The sequence below is a fragment of the Ursus arctos genome, unplaced genomic scaffold (assembly GCF_023065955.2).
Source record: "Ursus arctos isolate Adak ecotype North America unplaced genomic scaffold, UrsArc2.0 scaffold_19, whole genome shotgun sequence".
NCBI classification, from domain to species: Eukaryota; Metazoa; Chordata; class Mammalia; order Carnivora; family Ursidae; genus Ursus; species Ursus arctos.
This window is the reverse complement of record NW_026622863.1, coordinates 11,428,444-11,454,536: the sequence shown is the minus strand read 5'-3', so window position 1 is coordinate 11,454,536 and position 26,093 is coordinate 11,428,444. Positions and strand designations below refer to the sequence as shown.

Below are 26,093 nucleotides of genomic sequence, written 5' to 3'. Positions count from 1 at the left end.
CTCAATACAATTGATTAGAAAATAAGAAAGGAAGTCATGAGTAACTGACCACTTTGTGTGTAAGATTTAAAACTTAATTGCCTATACTTTCTTCTAACCAATAATATGTTCATAAGCAAATTTTAATTACGTATCAAAGGACATCTTTAAAGTAAACAGGAAGACAACTTGCTCTATCAATTCAAATGTTTCACATGTTGAAAATGGAAAAAAGCTTTGAGTCAGAAGACCTGGTTCTGAGCCCTAGTTCCACAGCAACCAAGTGGCCTTGGGCAAGTCATGATTTCTTCAAGCCTCAATTTCCACATCCATCAAATGTGGATGACATGAGTCACTATCTCACAGGCAAAGGGTAAGGTTTCAGTAGAGTAAAAGCTCCTTTGTGCAGGGATTCTATCTTAATTCATAATCCCAGTGTCTAGCAAATAACAGATGCTCAATAAATCAACAGAATGAATAACATAAATGTAAAGCTAAAAGGTGAGAAAGACATCATACACAACGCCATCGGGTGACATTTATCTCTTTCTCTGCACTGTTATAGACTAACGCAGAAAGATCCTGCCCTCTCTGAATCCATCTTTACTATACTGTCCATATAACAGGCAGACTCTAGCATGAAAACTTCAGGTCCCTGGTGAAACTTTCTTATAACTCAGGTCATTATAGGACAGATTTTACATATTTTTAAAAGATTTTATTTATTTATTTATTTATTTATTTATGCGAGAGAAGAGTGAGAGAGAGAACGAAAGAGATTACAGAGGGAGAGGGAGACGCAAACTTGCCACTGATCAGAGAGCCCAATGCGGGGATTGATCCCAAGACACCCAAGATCATGACCTGAGCCGAAGGCAGACGCTTAACCCACTGAGCCCACCCAGGAGCCCCCAGATTTTATATTTTAAATCCATAGAAGTATTGCCCTAAGACAAACTCACTCGGATTCTAAATTCTACAAGAGCAAGAATTGTGTCTGTTTTAGTTACCATTGGTCCTCACTTCTAATATTTGCCTAATACAGAGTAAGAAACATAAGAGCATGTGTGAAGGCTATGTAACCAGATAAAGCAGGAAAGAGGGCCTTTTAAGAAGGCCAAAGTGGCTGATGGGTAGAGAGCAGGGAGAGTGTCATGTCCCATGAGGCTGTAGAAACGAGCAGGGTCGAAACCATGCAAGACATCGTAGGCCACGTAAAGTTTTCTCTTTCTCCTAAGAGCAACAGAATGTCATGGAAGATGTTTAAACAGGTGGCTGGCATAGGAGGGAGAAAGGAAAGGGACATGATTAGATTTGAACTTTGAAAATATCACTCTCCATAGGGTGCAAAAGAGACTGGCTAGGTGGAAGAAAGGGGACAAAGGAGTTGTTAGGGTGTAGAGTAAGTGTAGACCAATATGGAGACTATTACAACATCCATTAAGGAGATAATGGAAGCTTGGTCCAAGGTGGTGGAGGCAGAAAAAATGGACAGGTTACTGACATATGCAAACAAACCAACAGGACTTGATCTGGGGAGTGAGAGAAAGGAAAACACTCAATTCTTCTGAACCTTAAGTCTTCATCTGTAAAACAGGACTGTTGATACTCCATCTACATAATATCTCGCAAGCTTCTATGGTAAGAACATGATACAATATAAATTTTACGAACTGCATGCGGAACCTGACATGTAATAAATGCTATTAAAAAAAAAAAAAAGAAGTAGCTATAGATGTTATTAGTACCATCCATGGAATGGCAACTACCAGAAGCTAAACCCCAAAGGTAGAAAATAGGATTGTAGTTAGATTCATATTCGCTGTGCTGAAGACACAGGACACAAACTGAGACAACTGTTCCAAATAAACACATCTGACCGCACAGATACTCCATCTGAAACAATCTCAGTCCTCGAAAACCATTACTTAAGAGAAAGAACAACTGTTATAATTAGAGTCATCTGAGAGTCCGGTAAACTGAGGCACCAGGGTAGCTACAAATTTGACCAAGGAATGAGGTGCAGAAGCAGGAAAAGGAAATGGGTGTCGTGATTCTCATTGGTGAGCAGATCCAACGGGACTAGGCCTGCATCCTTACCAGCATGAATGTATATCCCCCAATGTCTCTGGTTCCCTTACTGACAAGGCCCTGTCATCCCTTGGCTTAAGGCCGTGCGTCCGCTTGCCATGCAACCAAGCCCTTCCGGTTCCCGGCCCCTAGCTACAAGTGCACGAAGGACCCCAGCCTCCGGAGAGGCCGACATACCTTAGCTTCGCGCTCTCGTTCCTCGGCGGTCGGGATCCGCTTCATGCTGCCGCTACAGTCGCCTTCGCCACTGCTAGCCGCGTAGATCCCTCTCCCTGGACCCCGCCTCCTGCTTGTAGTTCTCTCGGCGTCCTGCTCCCGCCCAGGGCCATTCTCCGTCAGAGCCATGAGAACTACCATTCCCAGGATGCAAGGCGGCGACGCTCGAGAGCGCCTCGGGGTTTGGGGCACGAGAATTTCCCAGGGCCGACAGCTACGCGGAGAACGGGCGGGCTAGGGCTGCAGGAAAACTACATTTCCCAGGAGGCAACGGAGCCTGCCATGTTTTTCCCGTGCTCCTCTCGGTCAGCCGCCCAACACGCCGTCGGCGCTATAGCAACGGTAACTAGCCGCGGGGAGAGAGTGGCGGTGAGTACTCTGGGGGAGTCGAGGGGGACGCAGGTGGCCCACCGTCTACCTGCAGCACGGGTCAGGGTCTTGGGGTCGGCTCTACGCCTAGAGAAAGCACTAGAGTTCTGCTCGCGTGAAAAGCAGCCCCGCATGAGACACCACATCCTCAGGCCTGATTCACAGCCCGCCCATTATCCCGACGCCCAGCACCGGTTTGAAATTTTATATCCCAGCCTTAAACCCTAGCTGATGAGAGTTGATGCTAATTGCCGTGCCTATCCAAGTCCTTCTTTAAGTAGAAGAGCACATAAACACAGTTCTTTCATTAGCCTTGGGTTAAGAGTTGGTTGGTAGACCCTTAAGCTTCCTGAATGGCCTATTGTTTGCTTAATTATTTATAATTACTTTTTTATTGTCTGATTATCCCCATAGCTTATTAACTACGTAAAGGCGGGAATTCTGTTTACCATTTTAGTCTCAATGTCAGGTGTTCATTTAATCATTTGGTAAATATTAATCTTGGTGCCCATCTTGCCCCAGACACTGTTCCCTACCGCTGTGAATAGGACTGATACCCATCTCGAGATGCTTATACTGTATTAGTGGAAACAAACTAGTAATGAGGTAGTAAACAAATAAGATAATTTTAGGTAGAGATGATTGCTGCAACGGAAATAAACAGTGATGAATTTGGGAGGAAGCGTACTCTAACACATGGTGATCAGGGAAGGCATCTCTGAGAAAGTGACCTTTGAACTGAGCCCCAAAGAATGAGGAGCCAGCAAATGCAAAGGCTTTGAGCAAGACAAGGGTACCATGGATTTGAGGAACCTAAAGGAGGAGTTGTGAGTGGAGTATGGTGTGCAAGGAGGGATAACATTAGATGGTATTGAAGAGGTGTAACAGCATTGTGCAGGGTTTGTCAGTCTCGGCGCTATTAACATTTGGGGCCAGATAATTCTTTGTTGTGGTTCCTGTGCACTGTAGGATGTTTAACATCATCTCTGGCCTCTAGATGCCAGTAACACTGCCGTCCACCTTCCCAGTCATGACAGTCAAAAATATGACCAGACAACCGCTTCAAAGATGGGTGACCTCGGGCAAGTTACCTAAGCTGTGTCTTAGTTTTTTTGTTTGTAAAGTAGAAATCATTTCAGCAACAACCTCACAGGGATATTGTGAGACACTTGATTAATTCGTATTATCGGAGCACTTAGTGCCTGGCACATTTTAGTAAGCATTTAGTAAATGTTAATACCACCACCACCATCATCATTATTATAAAAGTTACCATAACTCTATCATGGCAGAGTGATCATTTTCACAAGTGTCCTATGTTTAAACTGCTTGATAATTTGGTTCCTAAAACTGACCTTTCCAGTAGCAGTGTTCCAAAAGGAGGAGGTGATCTCTCAGGTATATGTCTGTTCGTTTCGTTTATGCCACAGCTAAATGCAGTGGTTCTCAACCTTTGATGAGTTATAATAAAGGTTGTGAACCCTTTCCCTGAAGATAATTGCATATACACATATGCATACAAGATCTTATAAACCATCTCTTGGGTCTACAGAACCTGAAGCTCCATGGATTCCATTCATTCAGCAACTATTTAGCAAATGCCTGCTGTGTGCCAGGCTCTGTGTTTGGCTCTGAGAATACTGTACAGAGGTGCACAAGACAAATAAGCTGAGCATTCTCTTGGACTCTGCGTTCTAGGCCCAACATTCTAGAGATTGAGAACCTCTGCCTTAGGGCATCTTCACTGGTAGCTTGCATTTGGCTTTTGGGGTGGTTTGAAATGAAAATATAAAACCTTTTATTTCCCCACATACTAGACATTGCACGGACTGTTTATATCCGCGTACAAAACTGAGATACTGTGGTGCATCTCTGAAGAATAGAAACTGTAAAGATGCCAGAATTAACTGGACAGCTTGTATGTTGAGGTAGGAAGCCCTGGGACTAGGCCTCATGGCAACAAAGAAAGGACAGAACAAAAACAAAGTCAGCTGGTGAATTTATGAACCATTTTTCGTAAAACTTGGACCTACCCGTTCATTGGTACACCAGGCTAAAAATTAATATTCAAGTAATATTGGCATCCCAGGCAAATGTGCTAACTGCTTAATTTACCATCTCACCCTTAGAATAACTCTGAGATAGCTATTATTTTCTCCATTTTTAAAGTTAAGGAACTGTGGCAACTGGCTGGCTCAGTTTTCAGTAGAGCATGTGACTTTTGATCTCCGGGTCCTGAGTTAGTGTTGGGGGTGGAGTTTACTTAAAAAAAAAAAAAAGATATGTATATGTAAAACTAAGTAAAATGACTTTTTCAAAAAAAATAATAAAATGAAATTAAGGAATTGAAACTCAGTGAGATTAGGTGACTCAACCAGCTAGTAAATAATAGAACAACTATATGAATCAAGTTTTCCGACTAAGTTTTTTCCAAGATACCTGCTTGCTCTTGGGGGCAGCGAAGGGGGTGGGGGACTGAGAAGTAGTATTTCTTAAATTTGGGGGAATTGTTTTTGTTCAGATAAAGAAATAAGAAGTGAGAAGGAAGAATGATAATCTTACCTCATTTCCTAAGCAAACTATAGGAAATATACTGTTGAAAGGAACACTGATTGAATGTAGTATTACTTTTAAAATAGAAGCTTTCGCCTTCTTCAAGCAGCACATGTGGGCAGTAGATGTCCGTTAAAGCCCTAATGCTTTATTCATTTTATTTGGTTCATTCCATTGGATAGTTAGTGTTATACGTTGGAAAGATTTTATTTGAATTTTCTTTTCTCCACAGATAGGCCATGTCTGGTCCTACTGATGAGACGGCAGGAGACCTGCCTGTGAAAGATATAGGCCTAAACCTCTCTGGAGTGGGAGGGCTACAAGGTATGGCCAGCTGTTATTTATTATCGTTATGAACTTTGATCAGTAACTTCTTTTCTTTTAATTTAAAGTATTTCTGATATCCTTACAAACGAAGCCATTTAAGTAACTATATAGCTCTTGATTGGACTAAACAGGAACATGGAGAGTTTAGAACAACATATGGTATTTTACTGCATGCATCAATTATCAACAGCTCATAGAAAATGTAAAATCCCCCTCTGTTCTGATAAAGAATTGTTATAAATCATCTTTTTAAAATTCCACACATCAGTGGAAACTACACAGAGAGTATCAAGCCTCCAAATCGAATTGCCTGGTTTAAATCACATTCACCATTAAAATGTTTCTTTATGTTTAAATTTTATATGGGAGGAAATGCCATATTTAAAAATTTTGGCCTTTCAAGTAGAGTATCTCAAAATGGTTTGTTTATCCAACTGATACTGACTTTGTTTTATCAGATTAATATACATTAAAGGTTTCCTTTATCCTTTTATCACTTAGTGGTTGCCCTAAAGCTAAAAAATCACTTTCAAATTGAGAATGAAGAACACTACTTTGAGGAACAATTCAGAATATAGAGCTGTGTTTTTGTTTGTGGATATAACATGTCAGCTCTGCTGTCATACTAGTGCATTTGTCATTGAGACAGCCGTGATATAAAATATATTCCACAAGAGTGTCTGCATACCCCTGTTAATTAGAACAATTCAAGTGACCACCTTGAACTACCACAGAAAGGTGGTCAATGCATTGTTCATTGAAAAAGATAAATTGTGACGATACAGGTTTTATTTTTGAAAGTAAAAAGTATGTATAAGCTTTGCCTTAGGTCTTTGGTGGAGTACCAGGTATTCAAAAACAAATAAATGTTAATTGTGCAAAGCTGTTTATTGGAATTTGCTACCTTAAGTTCAATTCTTGCCCTCAGTAACCCACCATAGGGGCTTTAACCTTGGTCCATTTGTTCTTTGTTTCTTTTGGATGATTAATGCAAATTAGCCAGTGATATGGAAAATACCAAATTTAAGCATATGTAAGAAATCATATACACATGCTAAAAGGTATAAAAGTTCTTTAAAAATATATAAGACAGCTTATAAATGATTTACAAAGGTTTGTTTGTACTTTCAAATTTTACAGGTATTTTCTAGAACCCAAAACCCATACCTAGCTCTGAAAAATATCTTATGTTCACCAAATTATTGTTATAACACTTGCCTCTGTAAAAAAAAAAAAAAAAAATACTTTTAGGTACTCTGACTTTTGTTTTTTTCAACATTGAGCATATAAATTAAAAAGTCTTATTGAATCAGAGTTCCATCTTACATTCTTAAAGAATGGTTATTTAAATACCATTTTGGGGGCGCCTGGGTGGCACAGCGGTTAAGCGTCTGCCTCCGGCTCAGGGCGTGATCCCGGCGTTACGGGATCGAGCCCCACGTCAGGCTCCTCCGCTATGAGCCTGCTTCTTCCTCTCCCACTCCCCCTGCTTGTGTTCCCTCTCTGGCTGGCTGTCTCTATCTCTGTCAAATAAATAAATAAAATCTTTAAAAAAAAAAAAAATAAATACCATTTTGAATGGATACTGTTATTGCTCAAATCCTTAATATTGCATGTAAACTTTTAATAGCAAAGATTATTATTGTCCCCTCTGGTGATATAAACAACACTATAACATTTTCTAAAACAATCTTAATTGTGGGTCACAAAGGAAAAAAGATGAATGCATCGGAGATTATATTAATATCAGCAGTTATCATTTTTAGAGACTATTTTCAGTAATCCCGCTATTAATTACCTTGGCATTTTTACAGAAACGTCAACAACACGGACAATGAAGTCTCGCCAGGCAGTGTCACGTATCAGTCGTGAGGAACTGGAAGACAGATTTTTGCGTTTGCATGATGAGAACATTTTGCTTAAACAGCATGCCCGCAAGCAAGAGGATAAAATTAAAAGGTTATGATAAAAAGCTTTTAGCTTTTTCTCCTGACTCTGTAAAGTTTGGAGGATACGCTTTTTTATAAACTTAATTGAAAACTCCACCTGGAATCTTTTTTGGAACAAGACAGGTTGTAAATAAATACAATTTTTAAAAATGGAAAATCTTACAAACTAGAATAATAAACCAAAAAGATGATGAGTGTTTATTATGTCTGAAGTTGCTATATGAAAGAACTAATAGCTAAGAGTGCCACAAGTATATCATATCTATAAATAACTTCTGGTTTAATATTTATAGTTTAATAAGCAAATGGCCAAAGCATCTGTTTTTTAAATGCCTTGGTTTAAAATGAAAGTTTGAAAAAGTAATTAGCTATTCTAACTTGTTAGAGTGCATGTTCCCTTAAGATTTGGGGTTTACTAATGAAAACGTCACTTCAATATCTGGAACATGTTTAAACGTTGCTTGGATGAGTCTAGAATCTTTATTTCAAAGAGTCTCTACATTGTCTCTTGATTTGTGTGCAAAAAAATTTTGCTGGGATAGCTTCTTAAGAGTAGATATTCTTTCATTCCTTCTTGTTCAGAAACACCTTGGCTATCTTCAGAATGTGTGGCATTAAAAACAAAAAGAAGCACATTCCTATTTGTAAGCTTCAACAGGCCTGTATTCATATTCATGTTCTAGGTTAAATGAAAAGGTGAGACAGCTATGGAAGAAAGAAGATGGGGGGCAGGCCACAGTGGGGTGGGGGGGTGTTCTGCTTAGAATGCATCCTAAAGGGGTGATTCTAGTTCAGTTTCTACTCTGCGGACTTTGTTTTAATGACCCACTGACCTGCTGTGTATGGGGCTCTTACTTTGAGTTCGTTTTTGAGTCATGATAATGTCTTTTTTCAAGACATGTGACTCACTTGCCTGATTCCTCTTCTGACCAGTAACACACACGTGTCCTATCAGAATGAGGAATGTACTCTATGACCACTGAACAATTTTTTTTTTCCTTTGTAAGCCTAATTGGTCAGTAAAAGAATTGAATTCACAGTCTTGACCTCATTAGTAATTTGTCCTAGCCAGAAAATATAAAACAAACTAATAATGAGCCATGTAGTTTAATGAAAAAAGGACTCGGCTAGGAGTCAAGCTGTATGCATGTGTTCTATTATTTCTCTGCCACTGGCCTGTGGTATTATGTTCAAGCCATTTAACCTCCTGGGATGTTATTTTACTTAGCCCTGAGAGTAGTGATCAATGACCACCATGACCCAAAGCTCTAAAATCCTTCTGAATTTCACACCATGGACACTACTTAGAGGCACGTGTAGAACTACTCTTTTTTTTTTTTTTTTTAATTTTTAAGTAATCTCTACACCCAACGTGGGGCTTGAACTTACAACCCCAAGATCAAGAGTCGCATGCTCTACCAACTGAGCCAGCCAGGTGCCCCTAAATTTATCTTTAAGATGTAATTAGTATCACATTAGCATAAATGTAGATTTGATAAACCACCTTTTTAAATAAGTACTCAAACTTTACCAAATTACATACAATGTGTTAATACCACAAAATAACCACATCAAACAAATGAAAATTATTGCTTTTACTGGACGAACATGGAATCTTGTTTTTGGACAAAAGTTTGCTTGAACATCCTTGAAGGAATTTAAAACCCCCTCTGATGTACTTTTCTTTCCTTAAAAATTTGGGTCATTAATTCTCCACATGTTGACTGCTTTTTTATATTAAACCTGTGTCTTTTGAATGTGATCTCTATCTCTGTGAAAGTCTCTCTGTAACAAAAGATTCAGATATTTAGGTTGACATCTCATTTAAATGGCAACCATATTTCTATGACTAAGCCATTGGGCGGGGCTAAGGATCCTAAACTCATAAGGGCTAGATAGAGTGTGTGGCTCTGTTGGGCGTATGATACCTGCCCAGATTTCCCAATGATGTATCATTCTCTGGATTAGGTGGAAAAGGAACTAATCCATTGATTATTTTACTAGGGTGTTTGTGGTTCTCTTGGATCTTGGTTTTTATTATCCTATATCCCTTATAAAGCATGTTTAATGGATTTGCCTCAAGGGAAAGAGAAAACAATCTTAACTGATTATGTTATGCATAGCTCTCCCTGATGCCACATGCTGTAGGCCGAGTAGCCAGAAGTGTAGATAGACATGTATTACTACTGCTTTTACAGAGGACTCCGCTTAGGGCAAAAAAAGGTTGTTCTATGACATCCCAAAGCTATTAAGGATTTTTTTATTTCACTTTTGTTCTCTTAAGTAAAAGCTTCTGTCCATAACCATGCTAAAATAAAGCAAACCCCGTTTAAAGAAAAATGAAGTGAGTTTTTATTTTCAATCTCCGTCTGGCTCTTTATAAAAATAGATTCACTGTAAACTAGAATCAGCTATTGAAGATGTGCGACCAATTTTGTAAAGTCTTGAACTTGTGTCTCTCATCAAAGCCACCTTTTCTTTCTTGTCCTGCCAAGATTTTTCCATTCATTGTCAGGCATGTTTTCCGTACGTGTATATTACATCACCCCCATGTGCCCTTTCTGTCTTTTGTTCTGTCTAACCAGTTTTTATCAAGACTTAAAAGAATGAAAGGTATAAACTCTTAAGATGTCAAAAGCACAACTTATGTCTAAATTTAAAGGTAGCATTAAAATAATACTTTCCGCATCTAAGTATTTTCTACCATTAAACGTGAAGGTTTCTTAGGCACTATGCAACACTTAGTGGCACGTTTCGGTTTCTCTGAATTTTTCATTGGGCTTTTTATCTGTGTGTACCTATGCCTCCTAACATTTTTGTATTTGTAACATGTCTTAATCTTAGAGAACCTGGAAACAGTTCACCTAAAACATATCACCTAAATGCTGCGTAGTCTTAACACACTTTTCAAAAGTTGTAGCTTACTGTGGCTCGCATCTATAATCCACCACGTCCACAATCTGTAGCTACATTTAAGTGCATACAGCATTCCTACATAAGGTCATGCGTTAAAAATTGCATTTGAGGAACATATGGAGTAAATATGTGTCCTCTCTTTACTAACCTTAAATGATAAGCCTTAGGAAACTGTTATTTGTCAGTGCTATAAAGCAGATTGTTGCCCAGTGGTTTCAATTATCATCAAAGGATTCTTCACAGGCAGTAATAGTTACATCAAAACCTGAAATTTATTATTCAGGTTCTGCACTGAAGTCCTCACAGTGATTATGTTCCTTTCAACAGAATGCATTTTATGCTGACTTCTCACATTCCTTTTCATCTTTTTATTATTTCCCTAGAATGGCCACCAAGTTAATACGGCTAGTTAATGACAAGAAAAGATATGAGCGGGTTGGTGGCGGCCCCAAGCGGCTGGGACGAGATGTGGAAATGGAAGAAATGATGGAGCAGCTGCAAGAGAAAGTTCATGAGCTTGAAAGACAGAATGAAGTCCTCAAAAACAGACTCATTTCAGCCAAACAGCAACTTCAAATCCAGGGTTACAGGCAAACGCCATACAATTATGTGCAATCTCGTGTTAACACTGGGCGTAGAAAAGTGAATGAAAATGCAGGCTTACAAGAATGCCCCAGGAAAGGTAAAATCAGCTTATATTAAATCCTAAATATAAGTCTTTTAGTAGATTGTTTTGCACACGCACGCACACACACGGTATTTCTGTATTTCTCATGTTTTTAAGTACCTTTAGAAATAGAAAAATAGTTGTTTTTTTTTTAAAGATTTTATTTATTTCTTTGACAGAGAGAGACGGCCAGCGAGAGAGGAACACAAGCAGGGGGAGTGGGAGAGGAAGAAGCAGGCTCCTAGCGGAGGAGCCTGATGTGGGGCTTGATCCCACAACGCCGGGATCACGCCCAGAGCCAAAGGCAGGCGCTTAACACCTGCACCACCCAGGCGCCCCAGAAAAATAGTTTTTTGACTTGCGTTTTGATAAAATGTTAATATTGACCTGAAAATTATTTGTTGAGTAAAACACTGAATACAGTTATTTATCCTGATATGAGAGGCATGTGTGAAACTGTATAAAATACGAGTTTAGTTTGAGTTGGTTTTCCGTATTGCAGACGGAAATCACATTGACTCAGGCAAATGGGGAAACCAGCTAGTTTGCTTATTTATGATCACGCTTTCAGTCTCGAATGATCACGCTTAATTTCTTTGTCAAAAGACCTCTTACAAAATTTGCGGAATTGTTTAAATCTCTCATTGTATGGAGGCAGCATGACAGTGCAATGTGTACATAGCTAAGGGTTTAAAAAATTGGGTTCTTGCTCCCCTACTTACTATCTGGTGACCTTGGACAAGTCACGTAATCATTCTGAACTTGCTCCTTCCATGTAAAATAAAAGGATTTAAGCAAGTGACCATAAAGGTCTCCATCTCCAAAAATGATCATAGGTCAGTCACTTTCCTCATTTTGAGAATGAATCACTTAAAACCTACCCACACAAAGCAGTTCAGTTGCATAGATGAAACTTAATAGAAAGAACCTAAATACTGCTAATAAAAATTCCCAATTCTCCCCACCCATGGACAAACTTAATTTATAATGAGGTGAAAAGTCAATAAATATTTTAAGTAACATTTTTAAAATTTCAACTACTAGGGAGGGAAATAAAATTGTAGCTGCAATTGATATTCGTTTGGAACATGCTTCACATAAAGACCAAACATTTTGAGGGACACAAAAAGTCATGTAAAATTTTCATTTCAATTCATCGAGGAGGAGGAAAACATGACACATAAACAGAAAAAGGAGAAAATGTTCTTCTGTTTTTTCTCCAAGCCAAAATATTGACACACTCTCTTCCCTAGCAGAGTTCCCTTGAAGTCAGTAAGGCCCCCACATAGGCAGGAGGCAGCCGCAGGATGAAAGGGCTCAGCTATACCTAGCTTGTGAGATCGGCAGTAGACTTTGATATAACCAAAGCAATCATAGCACATTACAAATTAGAAAAAACACTCTGCTGCTAAAAATACTTGGAAGAGAGCGCTTGACCTCTCAGAGCCTCATTTTTCCCATCTGTAAAATGGAGTGATAACACCAGATGAGAAAAAAGTTCCAAAGATGGCAACTCCATGGTAGTATATTTTACCTTTCAAAAGTCACTTACCCTCCCTCAACCTTAGTTTGGTCATTGTGACTGAAGCAGGGCAAGATGATCACCAAGGTCTGTAAGGTCTTGTATACTTAAATAAGGAAGCAATGCCCAAATTGTAGATTAATGTGGCAAACTAATCTGCTATGAATTGCTGTTTAGATAGAAGAGTCTGGTGGAAGTTTCCTCCTATAGGGAAAAAAAAAGAAAAAAAGAGCCACAGAGCTGCACAGTCTTTAAAATGTGACTACAAAGTTTAAATTTCTCCTTGTGTTTATATGCGCTTAGTAATTCAGACCTTTTTCACTGCTTGGGACAGAGTCCAGGACATAGAAGCCGCACAAAGCGCTAGATGGTGATGAATGCTTTCTCAGCCAGTATCTTTCTGAGTAAACTTGAGGCACCATCATCAGGGCTGAAACCTTAGTAATCTTAAGAGTCTCTTCAAGACCACCTTTGAGCCTGGGACTTAACACCATACTTTGTCAGAAGTACCACAGCGTAGGGTGGCCAGGTGAGAACACTCGACTCTCCCTGGCTACAGGCAGCCTTGCCCCCAAGCTGCTGTACGCATATTCCCATTTTCTATATGTGCCTGGGCGAGAGAAGGAATGGAAAGTACTGGTTTAAAGTGTGATCATTGTAATGTAGAAACAATCCTTATTGAGGAACCAGTAGAACAAAGATTCTTACAAGCTGTGTATGCTTTAAAATGTAACCATTGGCAGGGGCGCCTGGGTGGCGCAGTCGTTGAGCGTCTGCCTTCGGCTCAGAGCGTGATACCAGCGAGCTGGGATCGAGCCCCACGTCGGGCTTCTACACTGGGAGCCTGCTCCTTCCTCTCCCACTCCCCCTGCTTGTGTTCCCTCTCTCGCTGGCTGTCTCTGTCTAATAAATAAATAAAATCTTAAAAAAAAAAAATGTAACCATTGGCAAACCACTGGTACACAGTAAGTTTTAAGATTACGTTAAGGATAAGTAGATTTTTTCTTAATTTTGCTAGTGATGTGTAGTTTTTCCATGATTTATGTAGGAAAAGCTTAAGAATTAGCATTACTGCCAAAATTGGCAGATTTTAACACAGTAAACTATTTTAATGGTTTTAGGCAGAGACTTTTCTTTAGTCTGGACTATAACAATAGATATTGAAAATTTTGGAAATAGCAAATAATAGTTCTATTCTAATTGAAAATAAACTTCTTAAAATAATGAATTTTATCTGTACCTTGTCTGAGACTATGCTTCATTAAAAATCTGAATTATTTGTCATATATTATCCACCTTAAGCTCTAGTAATTTATTTTATAAGTGTAATCATATAACTAAAATTATGTCTCATGTTTGACAATGGGACTAGACTTGTAAAACTGCAGCTATTTTTACAAGAAAAATATATATATATATTTTTGTTTTGTTTTTAAAGATTTTATTTATTTATTTGACAGAGAGAGAGACAGCCAGCAAGAGAGGGAACACAAGCAGGGGGAGTGGGAGAGGAAGAAGCAGGCTCCCAGCGGAGGAGCCTGATGTGAGGCTCGATCCCAGAACGCCGGGATCACGCCCTGAGCCAAAGGCAGCCGCTTAACGACTGAGCCACCCAGGCGCCCCTACAAGAAAAATATTTTAAGGGCACCAGCAGAATGTTTTATTTAAAGGAATCTCATTGGTGATCCCTTTTTGAATTACCTTTGTTTAAATATGGATTTTCTTATTGAGATGGAATAAACCAAAGTACAGGAAACATTTTGACTTACACTCACAGTATCTGTGAGTCACACAAATGAAGACAAGATTCAATATATAAGGTCAAGGAATCTGAATAACTAATTAAAAAATTTTTTAAATCTATATCAAAAATACTTTAAAAAAGTCAAGATTTTGAAATCTTTTTCCTTCATACTTTAGCTTCTATTATAAAACCCTACTTTGGTTCTTTCAGAAATGAATTTAGGTGTTCCAAATCTGAGTTGAATCAAATTATTTCTAGGTAGGGGCGCCTGGGTGGCACAGCGGTTAAGCGTCTGCCTTCGGCTCAGGGCATGATCCCGGCGTTGTGGGATCGAGCCCCACATCAGGCTCCTCCGCTATGAGCCTGCTTCTTCCTCTCCCACTCCCCCTGCTTGTGTTCCCTCTCTTGCTAGCTGTCTCTATCTCTGTCGAATAAATAAATAAAATCTTTTAAAAAAATTATTTCTAGGTAATTTGGTTTCCATAGTAGAATTTGTTTAATGGGCAATACCTGCTGCTATGTACATTTAATGCTAACGGTATTCCCTTCGGCAATGGATTTCTGATTCTCTGTACTATAGAGCACATATCTCTTAGTACTTAAGAAATTTTCTTATATTTCAAATTTCTTCATGATGGTAAATCAAGAGTCCTTCTTTCCCACCCTCACTTTTATAATCTTACTGATTGACTTCTAGGTATTAGATTCCAAGATGTCGATGTAACAGAAACTCTACAACCCATGCTTACAAAATATGGCAACAGTTTACTTGAAGAAGCCAGAGGAGAAATAAGAAATTTGTATGTATTCTTTTTGTGGTCATTTTAGAACTTTGTTTATTGATCATGTCTTTTTTGATCCCTCCCTTTCCTTTATTTTAAACACAATTGGTTTATGTACAAATAATTTGCTCCACTAAATACATCTAGATCTATGGGGTAAGAACAGATATTATATAACATGTTTCCAATAAAATGAGGAAAATGAACAACTTAACCAACTGCATCAGTGGAAGGGTTTATAGAATAGTCCTCTATATTATAATTTTCTCCCCAAAGGAATGGCATAAAGCCCAGTCATTTAGAATAGTATAAGTTCTAGGGACAACGTTTCCATTCTCAGAAAAACTACAGGTAATTTTTTTTTTTTAGATCCTGAATTAATTAGCCTTTTTGTGGTTAAAAAAAAAAAAGAATTGGAGGGAGTGGCTTAAAAGTTTGGAGTTATCAAACACATATGGATTTCAGATTTTGTTTCACTGTGATTCTATAGTACTGCATTCTTCATCATACTATGGTTTCAAAAAAGTGACTTCTGCCACATTTCACTTACTTTCCCAGTTAATGAAAGCCTCATGGGTTCAATGTCCAGGAGTCACACAAATGAAGATAAGGTTCCAACTTACCTACAGTCCTTCACCTGGATCATCAAAAAGTAACAATTCTGAATGAGGAGAGAAAACATGAAATAACATCACACTTTAGACAGTTGCTTAAGAATAATGTGGGGTTCAGATTACTTCTTTTGTATATTTTAAATACCAGTTACAACAATGACTAGCCTGCAAAGGAATAAAACCTAAAGACTAAACCTAATCTTGTTACCTGCTAATCAGCTGAAAAAACAGGGATCATAGAGGTTCCCTGAGGCTCATTACACTGGGATGCTGCCATACATGGTAGAGATAAATAAGTACAGGCAAAAAACCACTGTTATGTTTTGCAAATTCTTGAGCTCTCTCTCTGAAGTGTTAATTTGAGTGGTCTGGGCAGATGTACGTAGGAAAGAACAAAAGCGTGTAAATTGTCTGAAGATGGGCAGATTGTGGAGTACATAGTAGGTAACCAATAAATACTGAATTGAATTCAATTGAACCAGAAGTCCAGGCTATCGTCTAGGATATTATTGTATAAAAAGCAGTATTTTGAATTATTCCATATGCACTTCTAAATTGTCCCATTTAATCTGCTATTCACTATATGCAGAGGCACTTAAGCTAAAATTTTTAACTTCTGCTTGCTCTTTATTATGAAGAACTTCCTTTGTACTGATCTTGAATACTGCAGATTTTTCCTCAAACTACAAATTCTTGTAAAGGTTCTTTATTTCAGAGAAAATGTTATTCAGTCACAGAGAGGCCAGATAGAAGAGTTAGAGCACTTGGCTGAGATCCTGAAAACTCAGTTGAGGAGAAAAGAAAATGAAATTGAGTTATCTCTTCTTCAGCTTCGAGAACAGCAGGCTACAGATCAAAGGTATGTTAAAACAGAAATATCACTTTGATAAGGTCAAAATTAGTTTAAAATACTTTATCATGTGCCATAGAAGGATAAGTCTAGTCTATCTTAAAAATCATGTCTTCACTTAACATTCTTCATATAAGCCTACTCTCGACCTACTAAGTGCTCCTAACAGCTCGAGTGGAAGGGCATACCCCCTCCTCTTATTTCCCCCACTCGTTTGTCCTTTTGTTGCACTTACCATAACTGTAGGAAGTTCTGATGCCATTTGGTGGCACCTTCCAAGGGAAATATGTGTGATAAGGACCCTGCTGTTGACACATCTTGTGAATAAGTCCAGCCTCATATAAATTTTTTTTCAAAGTTAAAAAAATTCCATACCATGGTACCAGTTTTTTTAGTCCCAAAAAGATGTTTGTTACCTCTCCTAATATGAATATGAATATAAATATATATAAACTGCTTCAAACTCTGTTGATTATTGTGAATGCCAGTGGGGCCCTTCAGCCTCTTCATTTTTGATGTTTTATAATGTACTGTATTTTCTTTCCCATCCTCTTCTGTCATTTTTGGTTCCTAATACTTTTCCCCTGTTTTGTACTTCCACAGTGGGTTTCCAACAAGACTTTATCTTCTTAACCACATTCTTCGTCAAATCATTCTCCCCTTCCTTCCCTTTTTCTTTTTTTCTTTCCCTTTGGTTCCTTCTCTTGCCTTTCTGTTTGTTTTCTTGGACCAAGGATACCAAGAAGTAGAGGGAGTGGTGCATTAAATTGCCAGGTACCCAGCATTAGCTTAAACAATCATTAACATGTTCCCAATCTTGTTTCACCTGTCCCTTCACCTTTATTTTCTTCAATTAATTAGCCCCAGCCAGGTAAGATGTCATTTCTCCTACGAATACTCCAGTATATATCTCTGATGGGCAGTTTGTTTTTTTTTTTAACATAACACCATGCCATTATCGCACCTAACAAAATTAACAGCAATTCCTTGATACCCTCTAATACCCAGTCTATATTCAAACTTCCCTGAACGTGTCTTCTCCTGTTTGTTTGAAATGGAATTCAAGTGAGGTCTACACATTGCATTTGACATCTCTTGTGTCTCTTACTTCTCTCTTAATGCTTTTTAAACCAGACCTAGATCCTCCATTTGTCCCCCCTCCTCCAGTGTATATGGTATGATGCTTATGTGGCTAGGTTCTCATTTAGAAAAACCAGTATGATTTTTTAGTTTCTCATTTCAGATTCAGAGTTTAATCCTCCTTTAACAAACTAACCTGCCATGGTAATGTTTGAAAAAACTAGGAAAAGATGCATCATATGAGACTTGTTTTAAAAACAATAAAGTGGGCTGAAAATATATAAGCTTTATATTTTAAAGATTCAAAAGACTAGTATTATATCTGATCATATATAATTAAATTATATAATGAAATTCTGTATATTTAGTGATACTTACATACCCTTGTAAGGGCAGGACAAAAGAAACATGAATATTTTTGAGAATTATATTAGACGATACAATTTGAACCCTGGCTTTGAACCAGCTTGAATACCTAGGAGTTATCTCTGTTCCCCTAGGAAGAAGAACTGATTAGACTTGGTCTTCTTGGAAAACCAACACATGATTCCTTATGAGGAACAGTGCTAAAGGACCAGACCCCAACATTGAATATGATCTTAATAAATTGCTAACAGCCATATTTAAGATATTATCTAAATATAAAAATTTTATGCTTAGACCAAGCCCAAGCTTAGAGCCTACCCCTATCACCTTTACTCAACAGCTGAGTACAAGGTTATCAGAGACTACTTCCTCTGTTCTATTTCTTGATTCCCAAAGAGTAAGGTGGACACTGTGTTGGCCATTGCCTCTTCCAAAGGGATATGATCGTCTAGGAATGGGAGTGTTCAGTGTTCATTGAAAGATAGATCAAAAAGTCCTTCAGTCCAGGACTAGAACAGCAGAAGAAATGGAGCGATAGACAGGTATGCATGGTTTCTCCTATAAATATTGTCAGCAAGAGATACCAACATATACACCTAGATGAGTTTACCTTAAAAACTAAACTAAGGCCTTCCTTAGGCAGCTATATTATTCACTCGATAGCAGTCTCTTTTGTCACATCAGGAATTAGAAGCAAGACAAAATGAGTATAATAGGTAAAGGAACTTTTGTTGCAGAGGCCAGAGAAATAAACCAATTTGTATCCTACCTCACTGATTTTATAATATTGAAAATCACATGTTATTTGCTTAGAAAAGGAAAGGTACCTTTAGTAAATAGCATATTGTTCCTTGAAATACAGTTGTTGAAAACTGAAGAAATGACTTCCAATAAAGATCTTTAAGTCTTTTTTTCTCATATGTTTACACATAGCTCAAAATTTTATGTGTAACAGCAATTTTTTGAGACTAATGGAAAACTGTTGAAAAAAACGTTGGGGAGAATATAAAACTTGGTATAATTTACTGTAAAGAAAAATCACAAAATGGAAAACATATTTAAACTTCTCTTTCACGGATACATTATTTCAAATTTGAAATCCTAGAAGTCTGATCAGGATGTTGGGCTCCTTGTTCTCAAACATGAACCTAACATAGTCGTAATCTTCAGAGTACGGTGCTTGATATTTATGGCAAAGAGCCTTTTCATAGAATATTACAGAAACTCTTCATAGTATGTGTTTAATAGACCAGTTTGGTTTGGCATCAACTTGACATAAACTTTTGGTTATCCAAAGCCCTTAATTGCTTTGAAGTAAAAGCCCAGTGCTGTTCTTTTTTATTAAAATCATGTTTTTTCCTGTTATTGTGGTCTATTTTGGAAGACTGAGTTGTGATTTTTGCATATGTTCTACATAATGCCTCATTAGCAAAAAATCTTGTATCATTTACAAGTAGCCTGAATGTCTGTGTTGTTTTGAACAAAAATGCATATTAAAATTTAAACAATATAAAAATGCACATTTTCTGCTTATTAAAAAGGCCGTCTTAAATTAAATGCAAAGCAGTAACCAGTGAACACATGTACATGAACATTAAAATCAGAATGATTTTACCTTTTACTGGCTTTTTCAACTCCAAAAATATTTATACTCTTACCAAATGTGTAACTAGTTTGTACTAAGTGGTTTTTTTTAGTAAATGTTAGGGTGTTTACCTTCTTAATTAAAAATCATGTAAGTTCCATAATATCCCAGTGGAGGAAATTTAACCTATACTGTTCCAGACACTCTGACTTGCCCTCTTCCCTTTGGTCGACAGCAGACTGTCAAATCTTAAAAGAGAATCCTTTTGCAGCCATGCAGTGTAAGAAACAGCTTGCTCTAGGGGCTCCATCTTTCCCCTCTAGGCACACACAGGGTGACTTCCTGGCACTCTTAAGTTCTTCCCCAGCTTTTTATTTTGAAAAATTGCACACCTGCAGAAAAGTTGCACACCTACAGAAAAGTTGCGAGAATAGTCGCATGAACACTCACATACCTTTTCACCTCTTCGTGTATTTGTGAATTCTGCACACACATGCGTGAGCACTTTTCTCTCCTCTCCACCCTCTCTCTCTCTCCTTCCCTCCCTCCCTCGCCCCCATCTGAGAGTTAGACACATGTATCATTTTGCTCTCTGTACATTTCTAAATATCTTCTAGGAACAAAGACATCCTCCTGCATAACCACTGTATGGTTGTCATACTCAAAACACTTAACAATACAGTAGCATCATCTAACACAAGTCCATATTCAAATTTCCCAATTGTATCCCTTATAGCTGGAGGGTTTTTGTTTTTTTTTTTCCAATAGCTGGTTTTCGTTTGTTTTGCTTGGTTTTGATCTAGTATCCAATTAGGGGTCATGTATTGTATTTAATTGTCATGTCTTTTAGGTTTCCTTTATTCCAGAGTGGTTCCCCATTTCCAGCCCATTGATAGTTGTTTGCAGAACGCCCCTCAATTTGTATTTGTCTGATTGCCCGGCCCCCTAATTTAGAGGGCACATCTGGTCCTTGGATGGAAGGGTAACTGGGGCCAAGGATAACCATGCACACATTATTATTACACAAGCAGGTGATCTGTCATTTTTTAAAAAATATAACCACCAAGCTTTTGCTGTTGTTTTGAAAACCTTAGAATTTGCCTAGTGAAAAGTATCACACTGAAATATCATTTCTTTTCTCTTGCGTTGTTTATTATTATTATTATTATTATCGTCATCATCATCTAAGATTTTTCTGGGATAGCAGCTTGATGTATTTTCTCAGCACTTAATATGAACCACAGAAATTATCACAATTTATAGTAACTAGTGTATTAGTGCATACTTGAGAGTGGAGGGACAGCTAGAACTAGGAATATCTCTGAGGAGGGAGACAGCTTAGAAGAGTGGGAAGAAGTGATCTCTTAGGATTGGGTTTGATTGGCAGCTCCCTCAACTAAGGACTCTGGTCGAATTCTTTACTTCGCTAAGCCTTGGTTAGCTACCTTAGCTGTAAAATACAGAGACTGAAACGGGTGAGTGGTTCCCTGTCTTTTAAATAGCACACTTTCATCCCTAGGGATCTTGTGTTTCTGAAAGATTTTTATCTACTAAGTAAGCGGTATTTATTAATTTAATCAACTTACTGGGGTTTTTTTCTTTTATTCATCAAAGACCTCTATTATGTCAGTCATTGCTTCTGATAACCTGCGTCATTGAGCTGACTTGGTATAATTTTATCAAAAAATAAAGAACAGTACAAAACTTTCTCTTTAACCACTTAATTGCTAGTAAACCTACATTTCCCATTGGGCTTTTTGATATATTGAATGTAATTCTCAGATTCCCACTACTAGTTGGAATCCATTAAACTTGATCTTCAAAATGATCCCTTTTAGAAAATCAGCCAGGCTTTCACTTCTTCCTGTCTCCAACCAGTCCTTGGGAGTGCCCCCTCCATTTTCGTAAGAGAGTGATTATATGCATGTAGAGTGCTTGACAGAACTGTTTCTCTCCATTCCTTGTGAGTATGAGAGTAAGAAAATATTGAGCTCTGATTTCTGTTTTGACCCACCATCACAAGAAAGGTATGATCCAGAGACAAATAAACATACACAGACAAATTTTTTCCTTTCTGCAATCTTAAATCAGGGATCATGATTTGCCCTTCAAATAAACTTTCCTCAGCTCTCTTAGTGAAGCTGATTCCATTTAATTTACTAGCAACCTTCTGTAATCTTATTCAGTAGTGTCACCTTGCTAGTGACTGTTATCTGTGGATCCCTAGTAAAAGCTATGAATGACCTACATTTACTTTTAACAATACACTTACAGAATGTCTGCCACTGTTGAAAAAAAGAAAATTACTGTAGACATGTTTTAAACCTAGGGTTGTTTTCAACCTTTTCCCCAGATTTAGTCAAGCTAAAACTATGATTCAAAAAGAGCCTCTCCATTCTGTCATAAATATTTTACTCAACTACTTTCCAGACTTTCATAGCCTAGCTTCTGTATTCTACAGCCTTCTTTTCTAAATGATGTTAAATACTACATTATGATATTTTTGTCTCAAAAAATCAAGAGGCTTTCTTTAGCATTCATAATCTCTACTGGAACAAAGATTGAAATAGTGATGGGGGCTGAAGGGGGGGATATTGTGAGAGAGTTGTATGCCTGGGGAATGAAGTATAAGAAACTTTCACGGGAGGAAGGATTTTTGTTTCTCAAGATTTCGTGTTAGACTATACATTACATAGCTCCATTGAAAGTTTTTCCTTCTCCAGTGTATCTGAGGTTTTAAGTTTCTGGATTTATTATGGCACCCAGTAGCAAAGCCGGAATCAAGTGTTTTCAAGGCTTCCATTAGAAATTCCTTTTCCAGAGTTTATTGCTTGACTGTTTCCAATTATTTGAGGGAAACTTGGCACATAGGTTGTTGAACTGGATTACTTTTTTCAACATAAAATCTAATTTATTTCAGTTTGTTTTTAATCTAGAGATGGGCCAACAACTCTTCCAATAGTTTTAGAAGATTTGATCATAATTCTAAATAATATGTCTATAAAAAAACAAGAAAAAGAAAAGAAACCGCATTTTCCAACTTAATTGTCCAAGGTTTTTTGCAAAATCCTTGTTGAAAAATTTGAGAAATTTATTTTTACAAAGCACATAATTAGACTGCTTGATATCTATTTGCAGATCATTTCACCATGTGTAATGCAGCATGTATGAATTGTTGCATGACTGTCAGAGTTCATCTGAATGTTTTTACCATGGATCGTTCTTTCTGTTAGAACGTCATCATCCTGAAGATTTGATGTTCCCATCACTGTGCATGAAACAGAGCAAGAAAGCATGATGTGGTGGTCACTTAAAGCACTGCTTATAAAATTAGCCCCATCTCTATTCTTCAAAGAAAACCAACCTGAGGCCCTCCTCCTACTCCACAGAGGTCTAGGACCTAAGCACCGACTCTAGCCTCCATCACCCTCACATTCCTTGTCAGCTTTTTGTGACATTCCTTTCCCTCTTTTCCCTCTCAATCCACCCTTACTTTTTTTAATCATATTTCATCTATGAAGAATGTTGAGTCGATTGTCAGGTTTGAGACGATTTTCCATTGTACACCTTCCTAAAGGCCAGACCACATTTATCACAGTGTTGATTTTGATCTCTTATGTCTTAGCACTTCCAGCTGAACAGCCAGCCATCCTTTCCTTCCCACCATTACCCTCAAAAGTATCTAACCATAGGGGCACCTGGGTGGCACAATTTAGCATCCAGCTCTTGGTTTGGGCTCAGGTCATGATCTCAGGGTGTGAGATAGAGTCCTGCGTCGGGCTCCATGCTTAGCTCAGAGTCTGCTTCAGATTCTCTCTCCCTCTGCCCCTCCCACTCGTGTGCTCTTTCTCTCTCTCTCTCTCTCTCTCAAATCTTTTTTAAAAAATATCTAATCATAATAGTGACTCTTACAGATAAAGCCCCTAAAACTGACACTTGAAAATAATCATTAAAGACTTACAGCTGTTTCGTTATCCCAGATTAGGTGTACTCTCAAGCAAACTGACCTTATATTTAAAGGACCACATTATTTTTGTTGTTTTCTAATTACTACTGAAGTTATATTTGTACCCACCTGTTGGGCATTATTAGCATAAAATACTAAGTCACTTTTCTTGGCATTTTTGAAAAGTTTAATCTTCAGGGAGTTTAGGAAAATATTCAAGAAAACATTCACCAGGTAACGAAGATATATATATAATCTTAATATATATCTACTTGAAAATATTAAAATATTTTAAAATAAGATTAAAATGTCAGAGGTGACTGAAAATATAAGAAAAGATTTGAAATTATTTGAATAGCATTCTATCCTCCCATATCAATAACTGTCACTATTGAGTGGTCAAACCAAGTAATTCTGGGGAAAGCAGATTAAGTTGTATTTTGACTTCGGTTTATGTTAAAGTGAATATCTTCTTTATTAGACTTATGTAAAAATCTTTTCCCTTCATCGTGTAATTTTTTTAGTGAGTAAAGAGCATGCTATGGGGCCGAATCGTGAGTGTACTGCTGACTGTGTGCTCAGAACTACTAGATACCGTGTTTTAGACACATAATTATTTTAACATTGTGTTAAGACTGTATCCTGGGTAAGATCCAGGTTCTTGGACTTGTTTATCTTCAGTGTGAGGACAACTAACTGTCCAATGCCAAAATACAATGAACTTTCAAATATCAAAGAGGAAAATTAAGTATTTCAAGTCCTCAGCTGGTTTACAGATGTGTGAGCTTTGTAGTCCGTTTTCTGGTTCCAGTAGGGCATTGTGACAATTTTTCCAATATGTGTACACTAGATAAGTTTTGGAAGTAAAATTACTTACTTTCAATACTGAAATAAGTTTCTGAATTTAAGATTTTGATGTTTATTTTTTTAAAGAAATGAAGTCTAAAACTGAGCTTCACAATTTTTTAAATACTTTTGAATGTAAAACGTATTAAATTAAGGAGCCTTTCTCTGTTAGGTAAGTAAATGTCTTTTGAAAACGGGTATTCATTTAGATCTATGATTAACCTTTAACAAGATCTTCCTGTTAAATTCTACATTTGCTTTAATCTCAGTAGGGAAAATACAAACTACTATTGCAGCATATAGAGTTTCTACATACCCTGTGGACGTTAAATGATCTCTTACAGCTAAAGGCACATCTGCAACGTATTTAAATGCCAGCTTTGGGCATTATTAGTATAAAATGCTAAGTCACTTTTTTGGGAAATATTTTGAAAAGTTGAAACTCCAGGAGGAAACTCCAATAAATGGTAATCTTATGATACCATTTGTTTCAAGGGAGTGGTAGGAAGATGAGTGGCTGTCTTGCATATTTTTCTCTAAGGGAAAAAGTAGTATGATCGTCCTCCTTAAAGTAAGTATGAAGTTTGTTGCTGTGCTATAGACTGATGTCCTTTTGCACCATCTTTCAGGATGCTGTAAAAGGGTTTTAAGTGCATATTATCAGTTGTAGAGGTGACACAGGTCCTCAAATTTGAGTCTCCCTTCAAACTCTGAGAGTCTGCGAATTTATGAAATTTAAAGAACAACGATTGGTTGGTTTTAAATAATCTATCCTAAGTGTATAATAAACTGAAAACCTAGATAACATTCCAATGAAAAATTGTGATTCCACCAGATTTTTTTCTTTTGCCTTGCATTTTTTTTTTACTCTGTCTCTCGTTTTCTTAAACACATTGTTGAAGGTCAAACATTCGGGACAATGTAGAAATGATTAAGCTTCATAAACAACTAGTGGAGAAAAGCAATGCTCTTTCAGTAATGGAAGGAAAATTTATTCAGCTTCAAGAGGTACTGTGATCATTTATTTTATTATGGTGATACATAGATACAAAGTTATCTTTGTGTATACATAGATACACTATCGAAGATAGTGTTTACGTTGTATTTTTTAAAATAGAATGGTCGTAACACTTAAAAGTTATTTTTAAAGATGCTCTTTTCCTTAAATGTGTATGACTTCACTTCATATATTATTTGTAATTTATAACTTAATGAGTAGAGAAATAACTGCTTGGAATTTTCATAAATATCTGTGTCATCTCAAAATAATAAACATATTTATCATAAATTATCTCATGCCAAGAAAATGTATTTTTAACTCCTTTTATCTGATTTCGTATGGGCACATAGCACCAAAGGGTTAGATGTATTTGCAGCTATCTTCAGTTATAAGCATTTCTGAGATATCCAAGATACATCAAGTTAAAAATACGAGTGATTAGGTTTTGCTCAATGTTTCTTTGATGTGTTTTGTTTTGTTTTGTTTTGTCACTATCTACCATTATCACAAAATATTTGAGCACCCATCATGTCAACTCTCAGTGTACTTATTTTAAATCTTGACTATTCAGGTTGACAATACTTGGGACTCTTCATCCCCATGGCTGCCTTAGGATTGTGGCCCCAGAGGAATTTGCCATCAGAAGATGCCTGTTTCTTGGCACTGCATAATTAACATAGGTTCTGGAATT

General features: G+C 37.4%; 2 protein-coding genes across 8 annotated transcripts in view; one reads left to right on the top strand and one right to left on the bottom strand.

The window, feature by feature from the left end:
• Nucleotides 1-2,356, bottom strand: part of FTO (FTO alpha-ketoglutarate dependent dioxygenase) — a 415,235-nt gene extending 412,879 nt beyond the window's left edge. For all 6 annotated transcript variants that reach the window (XM_026494768.4, XM_057314090.1, XM_044382390.3 and 3 more), the window contains exon 1: nucleotides 2,248-2,356. In XM_026494768.4, coding sequence (XP_026350553.1) covers nucleotides 2,248-2,292 — 45 coding nt within the window. In that variant the 5' untranslated portion in view covers nucleotides 2,293-2,356. The remainder of the gene's footprint in view (nucleotides 1-2,247) is intronic.
• Nucleotides 2,357-2,568: 212 nt separating this feature from the next.
• Nucleotides 2,569-26,093, top strand: part of RPGRIP1L (RPGRIP1 like) — a 93,172-nt gene continuing 69,647 nt past the window's right edge. Inside the window, exons 1-7 of one of the 2 annotated variants that reach the window (XR_008960078.1) lie at nucleotides 2,569-2,655; nucleotides 5,441-5,532; nucleotides 7,350-7,494; nucleotides 10,784-11,082; nucleotides 15,031-15,133; nucleotides 16,445-16,588; nucleotides 25,305-25,410. Coding sequence is in view for 1 of the 2 variants with exons in the window: in XM_057314089.1 (XP_057170072.1) it covers nucleotides 5,448-5,532; nucleotides 7,350-7,494; nucleotides 10,784-11,082; nucleotides 15,031-15,133; nucleotides 16,445-16,588; nucleotides 25,305-25,410 (882 nt within the window). In the remaining variant the exon portion in view is untranslated. The remainder of the gene's footprint in view (nucleotides 2,656-5,440; nucleotides 5,533-7,349; nucleotides 7,495-10,783; nucleotides 11,083-15,030; nucleotides 15,134-16,444; nucleotides 16,589-25,304; nucleotides 25,411-26,093) is intronic. The other variant, XM_057314089.1, reaches the window with a different exon arrangement.